Consider the following 16,153-nt stretch of genomic DNA (forward strand, 5'->3'; position numbering starts at 1 on the left):
CAGTCACAAATAAATCCTGTTTTCTAAACAATTGCATTCAGAATACAAGATTCAGCAGAGATTCCCTGAGAAAAAGACAAACAATATTAAAAGTAACTTAATTTTTATTTGGTTCTTTTTAATTCTACATATTTTGTTCAAACATGGGAAATGAACTGAAAACACATCAATATTTCATTTAAAAACATAAGTACTTTTACCAAATTCTTTACAATTACTATTTCAAAGTAAATTCACAGACAAACTTGTGGAATGATATCATAAGACGGGGGAACAGTCGTATACGTTCAAGTCCAGTCAGTAGTAAACAAATGTAGCTTTTATGCAAGTTACACTATTCCCAGACATGGCAAAAATAAAAACGTAGGTGACAGTGTAAGGACAGATGGAAAAATCTCGACTTAAGCGTAAAATACTGAGGCTGAGAGAGCAAGTATCTCAGTCGATGTCCCACTCAGCAGGATTAAGAACTAAAGTAAGAATGAAAAAAGCTGCGCTCAGAGAGGAAGCGTCCTAAAGTGGCCTCAATCTTCATCAGAACTATATCAAAACTTCTGCCTCAGACTTCATAAAAGGAGCCAGCTCCTATGAGTAGAAAGGAAAAAAAACAATCTGAAAATCCATTTAATCTTCCATCTCGTGAGAAAATGTTTGCATTTTCCAGTTTCTTTTCATGTGAAAAATAGGTTCAAATCCGATGCTGTGCTTAATTAAGTATAATCTGCGTGTTCAAAACAAATTTAGCAAGCAATTTAAGAAATTAGAAGGTAGAACAGATATTTACGTCAAGGTCGAGCAATCAAAGTTTTCACAATTCTAATATCTAAATGACAAACAAAAAGCAAAGCAAAGAGTGGAAGTGATTTTCTGGTTTTTATGTCTGGGAAAACAAAACTAAGTGCAAGTTGCATAAAATTACTAATGAAAGGGTTTTTTTTTTTTAAATGAACAAACTGTACTTTTTCTGTTAAAAATAAATACAACACAAAATAAAGAAAATAATTTTATATCCAGAGGACACCCTGGACATTAAACACCAGTACATAACTGTAGAATAGAATAACAACAAAAGGGTAATTGCACTTTTTATCTGTCTAATTGCACTGAGCCTCCCGGGTATTGACGTTTCAGAGAAGCTTGTCGTTTCTAGGTCTTAATCCAAGTTGACACACGACGACTCCCTCGGCTCATTTTGTATTAAAATTATATTAGACTCCAGATCTCAAGTCACCATGGGCCATATACATTAATACAGTATGCATTCTTGCAAAAAACCAAAAACACAAAGCGCTGATTTAGTTTATTGCTGCTGCTGAGCAGTAATTGTCAGGTATGTTGTTGGACCATCGCTGTTCACAGACAGTATACTAGTATCAAAGATAGTTTTTAAAAAATGTGTGTGTTGCTGGAATGGCTGTGAGGCTCAACATGAGCCTGGCATTGCTGTGCTCCCACATTAACAAAAGCACTCACAATGATTTCAAGCCCAAAAAACACGCTGCCTTGAAAAATCCACCGCTGCGTATCTCTGACTGCACCTTCAGCTTCACGCCAGCAGGTGGCGATCCAGTCGGCTCATCAATAAGCGACGACGTAGACTGAGTCAGGAGATGCATTGATGTGTTACGTCAGCATTTAACGGGATGTAAAGGATCTGATGGTTGCAGCATGTTACAGTGATATAAAAATCATCCTCAATGTTGAAATAATGGAGTAAAAGTGTGAAAAAAAATGTCTCATTTGAGCCACATGAGACTAGGTGTGAGAGAAACAATCAAATAAGGGGCAACATGCTGCCTGTCTTGTGATTCAGTACTAAAATAGACATTTGCCGCCAAAATGCAAACAAGACACACTGAAGCGGAGATCTAAAAGCTACTGTTATGATCATTTATGCCACATCTAAATATCAGATCTCCCACATTTTGCTTCTGTCTAAACAAAAATAACTGATGATGGGTTGTAAATGTGCAAGTCCTGACCTGCAGAGCAAAAATGAGGCTAAAGCAGCTGCAGTCTGTCTGCTTTTTAATCAAGACTCTCTGTGAAGGTTCAATTAACACCCGGTCTGCACAGCGAGAGCGACTGGAGGACAGAAGTGAAAATACACAGCTGTGGATTTCTCAAGGCATGTCCCATGACTAAGCAAACAAATCGACATATTAAAAACTGCACATGGAATATCACACTGTAAATACTGTGTCATTCGCATGATAGAAAAACAAGCGACACTGTTTACGCCCAAAGGCTCGCGTTACGATCTCAAGACATGGAAATCACCTCGCAATTTCCTGTGACCAGTAAAAAAAATTCTCATTTTTTTCTTTAATTTATTATTTTTTTTTATGATTATTTAAAAAGTTTACATTCTCAAAGCCTTCAGAAAGTTCATGTTGGGGTAGAGAAGTCATGTGGCTGGATCTTCCATTATCTGCATTATGAGATTGACAGAATCAACACTCATTTTTGTGATTCTTTCAGCATGGCTCCATGTATTTTTAAAAAACCCCAATTCCTTTTTTATCATCCACGGGAGGGCTTGATCTGTAGGTATATGTGCATTTGAGGAAAGGTTTGTTTTCCGTGTGCTCTCCCCCATGTACAACATACAAGATTGAAGTCATAATAAAGGAAGGAAGGAACTGGAGGACGGGGAGGGGGCGTGTTGTGGGAACTAAAAAAATAAAAGTGCTTCGATGCATGTCCAGATCAGGGCCCAGTTGGATCCAGAGCGGCGCAGAGCTGACAGACCACAGCGACAGAGATGGCAGTAGCTGGAATATTCCAGAGATCCGATGCACGGCGCTACATACTGATCCACGGCAGGTTAGCCCAAGACTAACAGGAGGTAAAAACGAACAAATCTAAGAAACCCACGAGCAAACAAACCACGCGTCCAAGACGTATCCACCTCCGGAGCCGTTTGTGAGTCCATTTATCTCAGTCCTGCACTCCCAGAAGTGTACATACAAGTGTGTGTTTGTGTATGTATGTATATGTGTGTGTGCTCCAGGCCTCTTCAGACATTTACAGAAGTCAGTATAAACACTCCAGTCCTGGGAAAGGTAAGATGTGGGAGCGTGGATCGAGGGCGGAGAGAAGAATAACGTATGATAGGTGGACAAAGAAAGATAGAGTCACGGTCGGTCTGTCTGACTGTCTGTCTTGGCGGATGGAGTTTGGGGAATATAAGATGACCGGATGAGGTCAGTGGGTCAGTCTGGGATCAGAGGAAGGGGAATGTCTGGTTGTTCCTCAGTCACCGAGCATTTGCATGACCGCTACTCTTCACTGTGGGCCTGTTTGTGTGTGTCGTATGAGCAGGACAACCAATGGCGTGGACCCAGCTGTCAGACGTGGAGCACCTCATGCATACTGTAGTCCTCTGTCTCTGTGTTCTGGGAGGAGTTTGTGTCTGACTGGGTGGGGGCCAGAGCCTCCTTGTACTCCAGACTGGGCTCCATGAGCAGTGGCTTCTCTGGTGCCACCTTTTTACAGATTTCTGGACGGTTCTGCACGTATATGACCCGGTTGTAAGCCTTGAGTCTCCTCCATAGATGGATGTAGACCTTGCACTGGACATACATGAAAACCAGTCCGCCTGTAAAGCCGATAGCCACCACCACAAGCTTGGTCCAGAAAGGCCATTCCAGGATCCCTGAGGAACAGAGAACAGACACGGGGAAAAAAAGAAACACGTGCACAAGTTAGAGCAGAGTGCAAAAAGAACTGAGCAGCTAATCAAACTCCTTTGAAATAAAACATGTCTACAGTCTAGCACGTGTACTTTATGTATAATCAGGTTCAGAAGGTCAAAATGCACAAGCAAAAACACGGAGAGAAGAATGGCTCGATAAACTGCTGAAAATTTAATAGGTATTTTAGTGAATCATTCACCTTGAGCTACAAAATGCATTAACAGGGAAGGTATGCGGCTGGGGAACTATCGTAGAATGCTGCTGAGGTGTACGGGAGATAAATGGACACGGGATCATTACAAAGTCTGCAGCAGGCTGTACTTCATCAAAGGAGACGGCTAATGCTAAAGGAACACAGTGAGGTTTTTGGAAATTAAGTACATTTTATATAACTAAAGACAAGTTGCCAGCATGGCTGTGATGTAATGATGTTTTTTAACTTTATTTTTTATAGGATTAAAGTCAAAATCCTGAGATTTTCAATGTCCTTGTGCCAGTCAACATCTTGTTTACTTGTCATTTACTGTTTGGGGTAGCCTCGCATTGCCACACCATTCTGATCATTGCTCATCACTGATGCAATGTAAACATGTTCAAGGCAATCTAGCTAACATTACAGCTGCATGAGAAGAACATCGGTAAAATCACACATGCAGCTCACCGTGTTATTATCTACCCCAAGCATGTTTAAATTCTGCAAGATGATCTCTATAAGTAAATGAATAAGTCTGATTGTCTTTCTCTCCTTTCTCCTCCTCTGTCATCTTTCCAGTCATTTCTCTAACGCTGCTGTTCAATAAAAGCACAAAATGCCCCCCAAAATAATAATAAATATACGCCGCAAAAAGAAACAAATTACTGCTTGAAAAGAGGAAACGCTGCAAAAATAAATAAAGAACTAAATAAAACAGCTACAGCGAGATGTACAAAATGGTTAGCAGCAATATAGAGCATGTGGTTTGTATTAAATTTGCTAAACTGCACAAAAACATTTCAAAAGGCCCCTAGGGGAATTACAGGACAATTTTCTCCAAACTATATACACCCTAAAGCTCCAAGTAGGAGGTAAAAACATTTGCATATGTGGAAATGTTTGCAATAATCTCCAGCAACATCCAAAACAAATGCCTATGCTGACACACTGACATAACCTGCAAACCTTCAGTTATTTTGTGTTGGCATTTATATTAAAGTTAATACAAGATTTAAAAGCAGGGAAGGTCCATTCTATACACTGTTTTTAAAAAAATAATAATTTTCCCAGAGGTGATAAAATAAATATATGGAATGAAATGCAAAACTGCCTCATATGATTGGAGGGACACCAATTCAAGCAAGGCAAACACAATATAATCAGTATGGTAATAACTGTGCAGGACAGAGATGTCAGGTGCTTTATATCTAACTTTATGAGCAGAGATTAATGTGTCGTTTGTTTTGTGCGAATATGTCAGCAAGGTTTGTTTTAATCAAAACCCTCAGTCACAAAGTATAACACAGAAAATAAATCACAGCGTGTTCCTCGACTCTGTCTCTGCCTGCGTTCATTAAGTCTGGAACATTCAGTGACGTGGTGTGAACATAACCAGGAGCTGTGTTTCTATCCTGAAATCCGGGCAGAAAAGGGAGGGAAAGGGGTGTAAAGTGCAGTTGGAAAGGAGCTGGACACAGCGGACAGAAAGGCTGACGGGGGAAACACAATTTAAAAGTCAAAAGGTCAAAGTTGAAATGTTTACCTGGGATTCTTCCGGCTGCATGAATAAAGAGAGTGTAAGTATCATGTATTACCAAAGACACACACACAGATTGATAGAAAATGCAAAGTGTAGAAATTTAAAATAAATCAATATTACAGTAGCAGAATCTAGGATTTAGGATTAATTCTTCATGCAGAGATTAACATCATAACAGACAACAAAGCATAGTTCAAGGTGTTTGGACCCATGTTTCCTGCAATTTTGATTTACAAGAGAGAAAACATAACTGTGGTTCAGTGTGACTTGGCAGAGGACAAGCTGGACTGGTGAGGAACTATTTGGCATCACCATGGCGACTGAACCTGACGGCCCTCAGGGACTCTAACAAGTCTGAATCATCAGGTTGGGCTTAACAGGCACAGCCTGCTCCTCCATCTGTACACTGTCTCCAAAGTGCCAAATATGCCAGGGAGGGAAGAGAAGCAGCAGACGTAATGCCAGCGGACGCTACAACAGCTCATCATTAAAGCATCCTACTCCTTTTTAAGTCCCGATAGCGAGAGCACAGCGGTCTGAGGATGGCGGAGTCAATCTTTCCATGACTAAGTGCTGCTGTCCACTTTGGTCTGGATGTAGGAAGCAGCCCAGACTTTGCTAAAGGGGTTTTAAACTCCAAGTGTTTTTATCTAGTTTTTCTAAGATAAAAAAAGTCCTGAAAAATATGATGCCTTACTGGCGACTGTCTGGACAATTTTTTTTTTCTTTTTTACAGTCCATGGTCAGCTGCAGGTTCCAATTCGGCACGGACAATAAATACTGCAGAAATGTTGCTGCAAAATCTGAAAGGTTATCATTGGACAAAACTATCATCTCAATCAATAATAGAAGGAAGTAATCCCAGACTCTGGGGTCAGCAAAAAGCATTCAGATTTTGTGAAGAATCACTTGTCATTTGGGGTAAATTTAAGTTCATCTCACTGTCTGTGAGCAACACGCAGCTACAACCACAAGGACTGAAAAAACAAGAGCAACTACAGAGCTTTGTCCAAAAGTCACACAATCAATCCAGCCCCTCAAAAGCTCACTAATTTACACTTTCTATTTTGGTTATTTTAATCTATTCAGAAATGTCTACCGGGTTGCCTGGCAACCTGATGGCGATGACAAAACCCCTAAAATTGACTGCAGTCTGCCAAGAAACATTTATTATCCCATTAACTTTTGTTTTGTACATTTCTTCGAAGCAATAAGGAAACGAGATGTTGGGTGTGGATTGGGCTCATTTAGAGTGAGAACAGGTGAGTCATTTCCGGTCTTATGGCTTGATATATCAAAGTGCTACTGATAGTCTTACGTGATTCCTAGGAAGAAAGCCAGAGCACTCCCCAAAATGTCAAAGTTGTACATGTATACTGTTGTTCATTCAGATGTTGTGCTTTTCACCCATTGTGTCCAGTTGTTGCCATAAATGTCGTGTCAAACTGTGACTAACTGCTGTTGTCACATAGCTGTTTCACCTTCCAGCCTGTTTTACTCTCGGTATTATTCTGTGGAACACATGCAAACACACACGCACACACACACACACAAGTGCACGTACACAGCCATAAACAAACACAGCCTCACACACACCTTTATCTTTGTGAGGATCTTTTGCTGACGACATTCTTTTCCGTTAACAGTCAGACTAACATGAACTGACCTTGAACAGACAAAACCTTTGCAAAAACAGCTTCACTCTAAAAGTCTCAATCTCAACGAGGATCTTCGAGAGAGAGTAAAAAATATTTTCTAAACCTCAGACCGCAGATCTGAATTCAAAGTAAACTGAAATGAACTTATAGTTCAAAAGAAAAACCTCACAGACGGGAAATAATCTCTGAGGCAAACATTTCTGTGCATTTGTTCGGTCTCAGCTGCGACTTTGATCTCAACCGAGTTCCTCTGAATTATGCAAACATATATTCCAATGCAATGGAACGTTTTACACATTCAGTACTCACGTCATGGGTGTAACTCTGCAGTCATAGAGATTTGTTACCAAATAAATGACTTGGAGATGGCAGAAGATTGCCGATGAATGGATGACATCCAACACAACACTACATCTAACACAGACAACGGCGTTACGTTGATGCTTGAGTGTACTTTTGCACATCTGAGCCTGTGCTGACCTTGTCTGATTTCATCTGCTGTTCTGTCGATGAGAACGTAGAGTGACCAAACCACGCAGGTGATGGCGATGACATGGAAGGTGACCGAACACATGATCTTCCTTCTCTCGCTCGCTGTCATCTGTAGTTTCTCCCACTGCAAAAAACCAAAAGCGCACATTTGAGGAGGTCAAGGGGTGCAAAGACAATACACTCACGCACAGAAAAGCACTCCTTTAAACACGTAAAGCAATTAAACGGTGTACTCCCTTGGCCATTTTCTGGAGCAGCTCAGAGTTTGAGTTAAATATTTGATGGAGAGCATTCAGCTACTGTAATCAAGATGCAGCACTAGGACAATGCTTCTTGGCAGGGCGAAGAAGATAGAGAAGAAAAGTGGCATGCAGCCCCCAGGACACCGAGGCGATGCACCCCGCAGCCTGCCAGGAAGCTCGGTCAGCACGCTGCCGCACCTTGTCGGTCACTGGCTGCGCAATCCATCACGCTGGAAAAGCGCCCAGCAAGACAAAGGAAACACAAAACACAACGCCAGCACAATGAGATTAGTGCTGTAAATAAGCTGTATAGGCTCTCCCAACATCCAACGGCGTTACTCATGAATCCAGACATGGGCCGGTAACATTGCAGGGTCACATTTTATGAGAAGCGGGTAGCAGCAGCACAACACACTCTTTGATAAATACTTCATTACTGAGACCAACATCCGCCTCTCATCTCAAATTTCTCCGCGCACTCACACATGAACAACTTCAATATTCACCCGTGGGACTCAGAAGCTATTAACAGCGGAGCATTTGTTTAAGGCCTTTTGTGCAGCTAATGAAGGGTGGAGGAATTTTAATTAGAGTGTCCTGCTATCTCCAGGCCGCAGCGATTGATAAGGGAAGTGTGCTGCCTCTAAACCATTTGAAATGAATCATAAACCCCCTCCATCCAAAAAAAACCCCATAAAAAAATCACTTATGAAAATGGCTTCAAAGGTCAGTGTCATGTGCGGGTTATCTGACAGTTTTTGGCATTTTTTAGTTTGATTATTTGGGACTTTTGGTAAGGAGATCCTTAATTTTTTAACTGAACTGATGAATGTGAGCACTGACGAGTGCTGCCTCACCTTGCGCAGTGGTTTGAGCTTCGTCTCCATGATGAACTCAAATTTACAGAGCTCACAGCAGCGAGTGTCAGAGCTCTTGATCCACTGTTGTAGGCAGGACTGGTGGACGAAGCGCAGGCTCCCCGTGCAGTGGCATGGTGTGATCAGAGGACTCTCGTCATCCCCTTCACAGTGACAAATCCTACGGGAGGCAGAGAATACAGTCAACACCGAGCTGGAGGCAAGACAGCTCAAACAGGACGAAGACAGGAGAGGGGAGAGATCAAAAAGAGAAAAGTTGGCAGGCATAGCTGGCGGATATTTCCCAAAATCTGAGAAAACTCAAGTTCCAGAAGATCTACTATATGTCAGCACACATGTAGTATCTTCCAGTAGCGTTTATAATAAGGGAATGTGCTCAGAAAATGCTAATTTTACCACAGCTTTAGCAAAGCATGGCAGGTGGGGAATATGAGTTCACAAATATGAAAGCATATTAACACCATGGCCGCAGAAGACAATACACGTCCCACATGAATAAACTCAATCAAAACAGACTAATTTGATTCAAAGCACTTCATTTGCAAATCCAAACGGCATTTTCAGGAAATAATAATAATGCATTCCTGCAGCGTCGCAGCACAAAGTCGAACAGCGCTAATCTAATCTCAGATACCCTGTAGTTGTATCGCCTTCCTAGTTTCAGTGTTGCAAGACCTAATACACGTTGTTTTGCGACGATAATTATGTTGAGGTGACACACAATGAGTGCAGACAACACAATCAATAGCAACAAGAGGTATCTGATCTGTCAGGGGTTCCCAATCTTTTGGTTCAGATGCATTTTCAATTGTTATGATAAAATGTAAACTGGATGATATATGGATATTGACAGCTTTAATTTTTTTTCATGTAATTCGATTGCACATGTTTGGTTGCTTTGGATAAAAACACTTCAACTGTTCCTTACTGTTAAGGTATTTTCACCATTTATTCATTACTTTTCTTGAAGGTAAACTGTTTCAGCTATTTATCCTCTACTTTTAGCAAGCTTTTTTTTTTTTAAATTCATACCTTACCATTCATCTTAAATCAGCTCTAATGAGTCTTGTTTAGCTATTTTACAAACTGTCCTTGTGCAAACACCCTTGGTTGTGTACTATAGAAATACACCACTCTAAGAAACAACCTACTGGATGTTTAACCCTTCGAATCCCAAATTCCTGTGGTGGATTTGAAATGCATTTTGTGTTGGGAAAAAATGGCAGAATTACACCAGAGAGAACAGTTTTCAATCTTGTGACGCATACATTGTGTCAGGAAACTCAGCCAAATCTAGGCTAAAACTAAATTTTAATCAAAATCCCTTTATTCTAGATGTCTCATTCAAATATTCACCAAAAACAAAGTGTGTACTGTAACCAGATTCCGCTAAAACAAATAAATTCTGTGCTCCTTAGCGCAACTAAGACGCCATTATTTGCTCAGCTGTGACCAGCAGCCATGTGACAGAAATTCAGGAAATTTTCAGCTAAAGTGGGCCTGAAGTGCAGAGAACAAAAAGGGGGTAGGAATGGAAACAAAAAATAGAACGAAATAAAATATCAACAGCAGAGTCACCATTTTGGTCCAGTATTAGTAACACCTGTGGGGACTGGCAAGTTTTTTGATGTGTAGATTCAACTTTTTTACTTTTTCTTTTTGTAAAACAAATAAAGAAATTCTGCTTTGATGGTATTTGAACTCTGCTATAAATAGTTTTGAGTTCTCTCTGCTTCTAGCCATGATCTGTATCTTACTTTTTATTGCAGAGAAAAGGCCACAGTGAGTAAAAATTACCAGAAACTGCTTGTGGTTCAAAGGCTCAGACCTTCACAAATCTGGTAATTGCTGCGGTGCTAAATCACTTTTTAAAAAAAAATCAAACCAACAGATCGCACTGGACGCTGTCTGACAGGTAAGAGGACAGAGGTTGGAGGTATTAGTCATCCACACTAAGAAGCAGCACATTTGTCTGTCTGAGTCTGTTCAGTGTGAGCGAGAGTCTGTCTGAGCAACCGACAAGACCGATGGTGCAAAACTCACACATTCACCTGTAAGTCAGTCAGAGTCTGTCAGTGCAGCGAAGTTAAGTGGTAAGGGCCCATGTGGGTGGTTGGAAAAGGTCACGGGAGCAGCTCATAATCTCAAAGTGAAACCATTACTACACAAATGCTCCACTGGAGAAAGTAGGAAGTCATTATGATCTCTGAATTCAATGTCAGGACGCTGACCTTGCCGTGGCTGCTCAGAGCCAAGCCCTTAGTGAATAAACAATAAACTCCAAATTCAGCTGCTGCTTGCTCCACCACAGTACAGCTGTGTTTAAAGGTTAAACTGATATCTCCGGTAAGACTGATTGCAAGGGAAGTCAAAGCTGCTGCAACTCTACAATAAAGTGCACATGATGTCTCCACAGAGGGGTAGTTATAAATGGATACAAAACACACAAGGGAAGGCATTATTGATCTACTCTCTAAACCCATTTTTTCCTCTGATTTGTACAGGGAGGCGGATGCACAAACCGGGACCTCCTTCTATTGTGCTTTCCCCCTGAGTGAGTTGCAGGGAGCTGTGGCACTTCTCTGGGGAAGAAAAAAAAAAAAGCAAAGCAAGCAAAACATGTACAAAAAGGCAGAGAAGGAGAAGGGGAGCGAGGTGTTCACATGAGATTGCCTTTATCCCGGTTCAGGTGAGGATAGAAAACCACACGAAGAACCACGTGCGCCCACACATGTTGGAAAGTGGAAGATGATGTCTATTTCCTGAGCTCTGGATGATCTGGCCAAAGCGTTACAAGATTACAAGACAAGGTGAACAAAGGAGGATAAAAATAGGTCACTTTCACAGGTTCTTTTCACAGTACAGGAGGAGGAGGGAGTGGAGGGAAGACTAGGGGGGGGATTAGATGAGAGAGGAGGCACAATTAACTTCTCCAGCGGAGGGTTTTTTTTCTGTTGGTTATGGATAGGTTGCTTTGTTTGTGTTTGTTTGCATGGATAACAAGATGATGAACTACAGATTCTCATCCCACGCATACTGTATTGCTATTTCAATTAAAAAAATGCAGCCTGAGGGACCGGACCGTATTGGTATTTATATCAAGAATTGCCGCCTGCTGAATGAGCAGATCTGACAAATTATTCTAATGTTTATGTGGATTTCATTTTAATGTAGGAGGGGATAACCACAGAACAATCCCTACTCCTCCGCATGTAGCTATGGTGGAAATAAAATGATCAGTAAACAACAAGATGGGAGAGATTTGGTGCAGAGAAATTTGGGCTTTTGCTAAATTTATTGAAGGCTTTGCTTGCTAGAATTAGACCAAATGGCATTTAAATTGCTTTAAAGATAGAAATCTCACAAATAAAGCACACAACATTCAGCTTCCTTATTAAATGTAAGATACATTGAAGAGATGAACACACTAATCATCCCAAACCATCTTACAAATTCACAGAAAAGTGAGCTCTATTTATGTCACCAGTAGCTCATTCCAAGCACTGTTGGGCATGGGAAGTTAAAATTTAATTTGCATCACTTGAGCAGCCAAAACACACCCTGTTTAACAGTAATTTTAAGATGGCAGAGGCGCCGTCAAAGTATGACAACATTAAAATGTGAGAAGCAAAACAGGGTCGGGAAATCACAAGCGCCACAAGCTGAGAAGGAAAAAAGCTCGGCAATGGTGCAGCCCTGCCGAGGCATTCACTTTCTTCCTGTTCTCTCTTTTTTCGTTTCCTCATACTTTTTCTCCGGTGGCATTCAGCCAGTCTTTGCGCTATGCGCTCAGTCTCTTTAAGATCCTCCTCCTCCCTCCAGCCTTTCCTCGTTCAGCTCTCATCTTCAAATGTTTATGTATTTATTTTCAAATGAATGTTTTAACACTAATCTGTTTTCTTTTGCTGCGAAACAGATTTTCACGTGGATGATACGGGGCAGAGTGTGACATGTGAGGCATTTTGCTCTCAGCCTGTTTCCAGTCTGAGCAGCTCTACACTGCCAGGGACACACTGATCAGTGAAAAACAAGTCAATTAGTGGCAGGAACACTGTAAGCCATCTCCCTTTTTACTCCTTTCCCCTCTCTGCACATCTTAAGGGGTTAATTGTCTCTCTAAACATGGCCATGCTTGGCTTAAAAGAGAATATTACATTTTCTGACAAGACACTAATCGGTTGAAGGAGGGTTAAGAAATTAAACAGACGATACTTGTTTCATATGTTGGGTGTAAAAGCTTAAAAGGCAGCCTGAAGTATGTCTTTTGTAGAATACTCGAGGCTCTATTCAGCAATGTTTATGTTTGTATCTCTTGCTGTGCTAAAATATGCATGAAGATAGCAGTAATCTATACGTTTAAAGTCTGTAAATTATAAATCACTTAGAAGAGAAGAGGCAAGAACTGTGAAGAAGGTGAAAAGCTATTCCATGCAAAGAAATGCAATCTTGACTGTAATCACAGCAATTTACTTCAGAGCTTGTTAAAACGTGGTTAAAAGACACCTGGTTTCGTGCTCTCTGATGATCGACAGATGGTGTCAGTAACGTTTTAAGCGATGTAGCAAAACTCCACCAAAAAGGCAGGTAAGAAGATGAATACCAGCCAATTTAAACTCAAAATGTAATTAATGCAGTGTTTTTTCTAAATCAGGAAGTGTTTGAAGATGAAGGAAATTCAGTCAGTTTGTTAAAGTGTTTTGCTGAGAATCACTGACTGTAAACTGTGTTTTCTCTAAAAGGCGCCATTTCTAATGAGGAAGTAAGCCAAGTCACCTCTTATCAGGCTTCCAACTGTTATATTCTGAAGTGTTGTCAATAAAAAAGTCTGGCTAATAATTAACACACTATTCATCTGTGGGAAAAAACAACCACCCACACACTTCCGCAGGTGAGGAGAGCCTCAGCTCTGAGCTCACGCTTCCAGCCACCTGACAGGGAGCTGGCACCATGTGTTTGTGTGCATGTGTGAGTGTACAATCCACGACTATGCAGCTATTTGAAGCCAATAATCTGCCTCCTGATCTCTGGCCTTCGGCTTGCCAATTCCAAGCTCATGTTTCTCCATCAGGCTGCAGCCAAGGTGTAAAACGTATAATCTGAAAAGCACTAGCAGCACAGATCGCAGCTGAAGGCGGAACCAAAATGGACCTGTATAAGTGGCATTCCTGTGTTTAAGACTTGAGTCTCGTCAGTCCAGAGAAATCAGATGGAGCAATGACAGACAGATACAGAAACCCAGCAGGGCTCGATGTGAGGCTCACAACTCCTGTTTGAGATGACCTGGCAAGATCTACTGCTAGCAGGCCTCATCTGTAGGGGCCACGCAGCCATGACCTGGTCCGTAATCAAATACTGCTCATAATCCGTCCTGTCTAACTTGGCCCCGGCTCTGCCAATGGGACAGCACACAGCTTGTCATGTGACAGAGACGGATGACGGCCCTGTTGACCCAATCAAACAGAAACCGCTTCAGCACAATTTATTGTTCCCTTTCTGCCACCATTCTGCTATTCCTCAGACAGACACACACTCCACTCCTCGGCGCTATTAAATTTTCTCCCCTAACCTCTGCCCCTCTATCTATTCCGTAACACCGCCATTGCCCCCCCTTATCCCCGGCGCAAAGCTTCGGGCTTATGAGCAAAATCAATCACAGTTTTTGCAGCCTATATAAGACACTTTACTGCCTCATCGATCTGGTAACAATGAGAAATTATTTAAAAAACACAGCTTGACAGCACAATGAAAAACATGGCAGAGCGCTGAGATAACAGTGAAGTGAAATTAGGTGGTATGAAATTACAATACATCACATTTTCGCTCGAGACACACAGAAGGGGTGCAATCGGGGCAACTGAGGAGGAGGAGGAGGAGGAGGAGGAGGAGGGGGCGTACGGTTGTTGTGTTGTGTGCAGATTACAGCAGCTATGTGTCTAGGTTCTTGTGACTAACAGCTTCAATCTGAGCAGGGGTTGAGAGGACAAACACCGCTGTGGTAGAAGATATCTGCTGGGCACTTATACTACGGGATGAGAAGCTCTCCACTACTCCACAGAGCTCTGGGGTTCACTGCCACGTTACTGCACAAGGGTGGTCTGGGCTTTACCAAGTCACAGGAAGGGCGGGTGTGGATTACACCATCCAGACAGTCACCCACCTGCAGCAGTCCCCAGATAGTGAATTGGGTGACAGCGGCCCGGTTTTCTCTGACAAAGGGGATGGACAGCGGTCCAAGTCGCTGTCCTCATCCATATAGCACAGCGGGGCTAGCAGAGCACCCAGCCTGGCCGCAGTGTCTGTTTCTGGGGTCGCCGGCTGCTCCGTCCTCTTTGGTGCCCGACTGGACTGGTCCTCCTCAAACACGTCGTCGTCTCCCAGCAGATCCTCGGGGGGGAAACCTGACTCGCTGCCTTCCAGCAGGGCGCTAGAGGACTTGGTGATGTGGAGGTGAGAGGGGTAGCTGCCCAGCTCAGAGAATTGCATGCTGGCCGACGTGGAGGATTGAGAGAAGGGAAGGAGGAGACGAAGGAAGTTGGAGCTCGGGGAGGGATGAGGGTGGAGGTGAGTGACAGAGAGAGGAGGGGTGCCGACGGCTAGATCGGACGGGGAACAATTGGCGGGAGGGATGCCCAACATGTATTTGTGGTTGCTGGTGAAGGAGGGGACGAGGTGGGGGTGGGTTCGTGTGGAGAAGGCCGGATTCGGGCTCTGCTGTGTTTGGGCTGCGGGCAGTTTGCCGTTGAGTGTGTGTGCCCTTCGATCCGAGTCGGGAAGCTGAGCAGGCTCCGGCTTCAGCTCCAGCTCTCCCTCGGAGCATGTTCGATCTATGAAGTGTAGACCGCGGCAAAGACTGTCCACACGTTGGCCCACGTCGTTCAGAGACACAGAGAACCTCAGCGAGCCATGGGGTCGGATGTTGACGGAGGACGGGCGGAGCAGAGAGAGCCAGTCTCGCTGTTTGCCATGTTTGGAGGCCGGCAGGGCGTCTGCGCAGAGGGTGGCCACTGAAAAACCTCCTGAACCTTGACAGGTTTTACCATTAGAATTCAATAGAACCACTGCAGTCTGCTTCTGAGTGTCCTGATCCTGACTGTTGTGTTTGTGTGTGTGTTCATGTAACAGGAGCACGTGATTGAAGATATTGGTAAAGGATAGCAGGAGAAGATATGGGAAAAGACAAAAAAGAGAAATGGAAAAGACATCATGCATTTGTAAATAAAGGAATCTGATAAAAGAGATACAAGCGTGCGGGGACTTTGGATGATCCATGGAACTATTAAATTTGTTTTATTTTTGCTTACATCCAACCAGGGCTGCTCCCCACAGGATAAAGTAACCAAGGTGCTTCACCAGTAATAGAATGATAAATAGATTCAATTTGTAGTCCTCAGGTGTTCATATCACTGTGGACACAAACTAGTGATTCACTGGCTTGATTTCAGGTTGAAGCGG

At 42.6% G+C, this 16,153-nt stretch overlaps 2 protein-coding genes across 7 annotated transcripts in view; both read right to left on the reverse strand.

Moving 5' to 3' along the window:
- Positions 1-86: 86 nt before the first annotated feature.
- The window catches only part of marchf8 (membrane-associated ring finger (C3HC4) 8), a 93,729-nt gene continuing 77,662 nt past the window's right edge, over positions 87-16,153 (reverse strand). For 5 of the 6 annotated variants that reach the window (XM_051959818.1, XM_051959820.1, XM_051959819.1 and 2 more), the window contains 4 exons: positions 8,681-8,861; positions 7,570-7,705; positions 5,435-5,449; positions 87-3,658 (listed from right to left, as the gene is read on the reverse strand). In XM_051959818.1, the coding sequence (XP_051815778.1) occupies positions 3,351-3,658; positions 5,435-5,449; positions 7,570-7,705; positions 8,681-8,861 (640 nt within the window). In that variant the 3' untranslated portion in view covers positions 87-3,350. The remainder of the gene's footprint in view (positions 3,659-5,434; positions 5,450-7,569; positions 7,706-8,680; positions 8,862-16,153) is intronic. The other variant, XM_022190081.2, reaches the window with a different exon arrangement.
- LOC127537487 (uncharacterized) lies at positions 8,868-16,149 on the reverse strand. The gene has a single exon (XM_051959817.1). It carries the CDS (start codon positions 15,968-15,970, stop codon positions 14,834-14,836), a length of 1,137 nt encoding a protein of 378 aa, XP_051815777.1. The 5' UTR covers positions 15,971-16,149; the 3' UTR covers positions 8,868-14,833.

This window comes from Acanthochromis polyacanthus, chromosome 15 (genome assembly GCF_021347895.1).
Source record: "Acanthochromis polyacanthus isolate Apoly-LR-REF ecotype Palm Island chromosome 15, KAUST_Apoly_ChrSc, whole genome shotgun sequence".
NCBI lineage: Eukaryota > Metazoa > Chordata > Actinopteri > Pomacentridae > Acanthochromis > Acanthochromis polyacanthus.

Bases quoted from the DNA above. Each gene is read 5' to 3' on its own strand.
- LOC127537487 (XM_051959817.1), bottom strand. From the start codon at position 15,970: ATGGATCATCCAAAGTCCCCGCACGCTTGTATCTCTTTTATCAGATTC.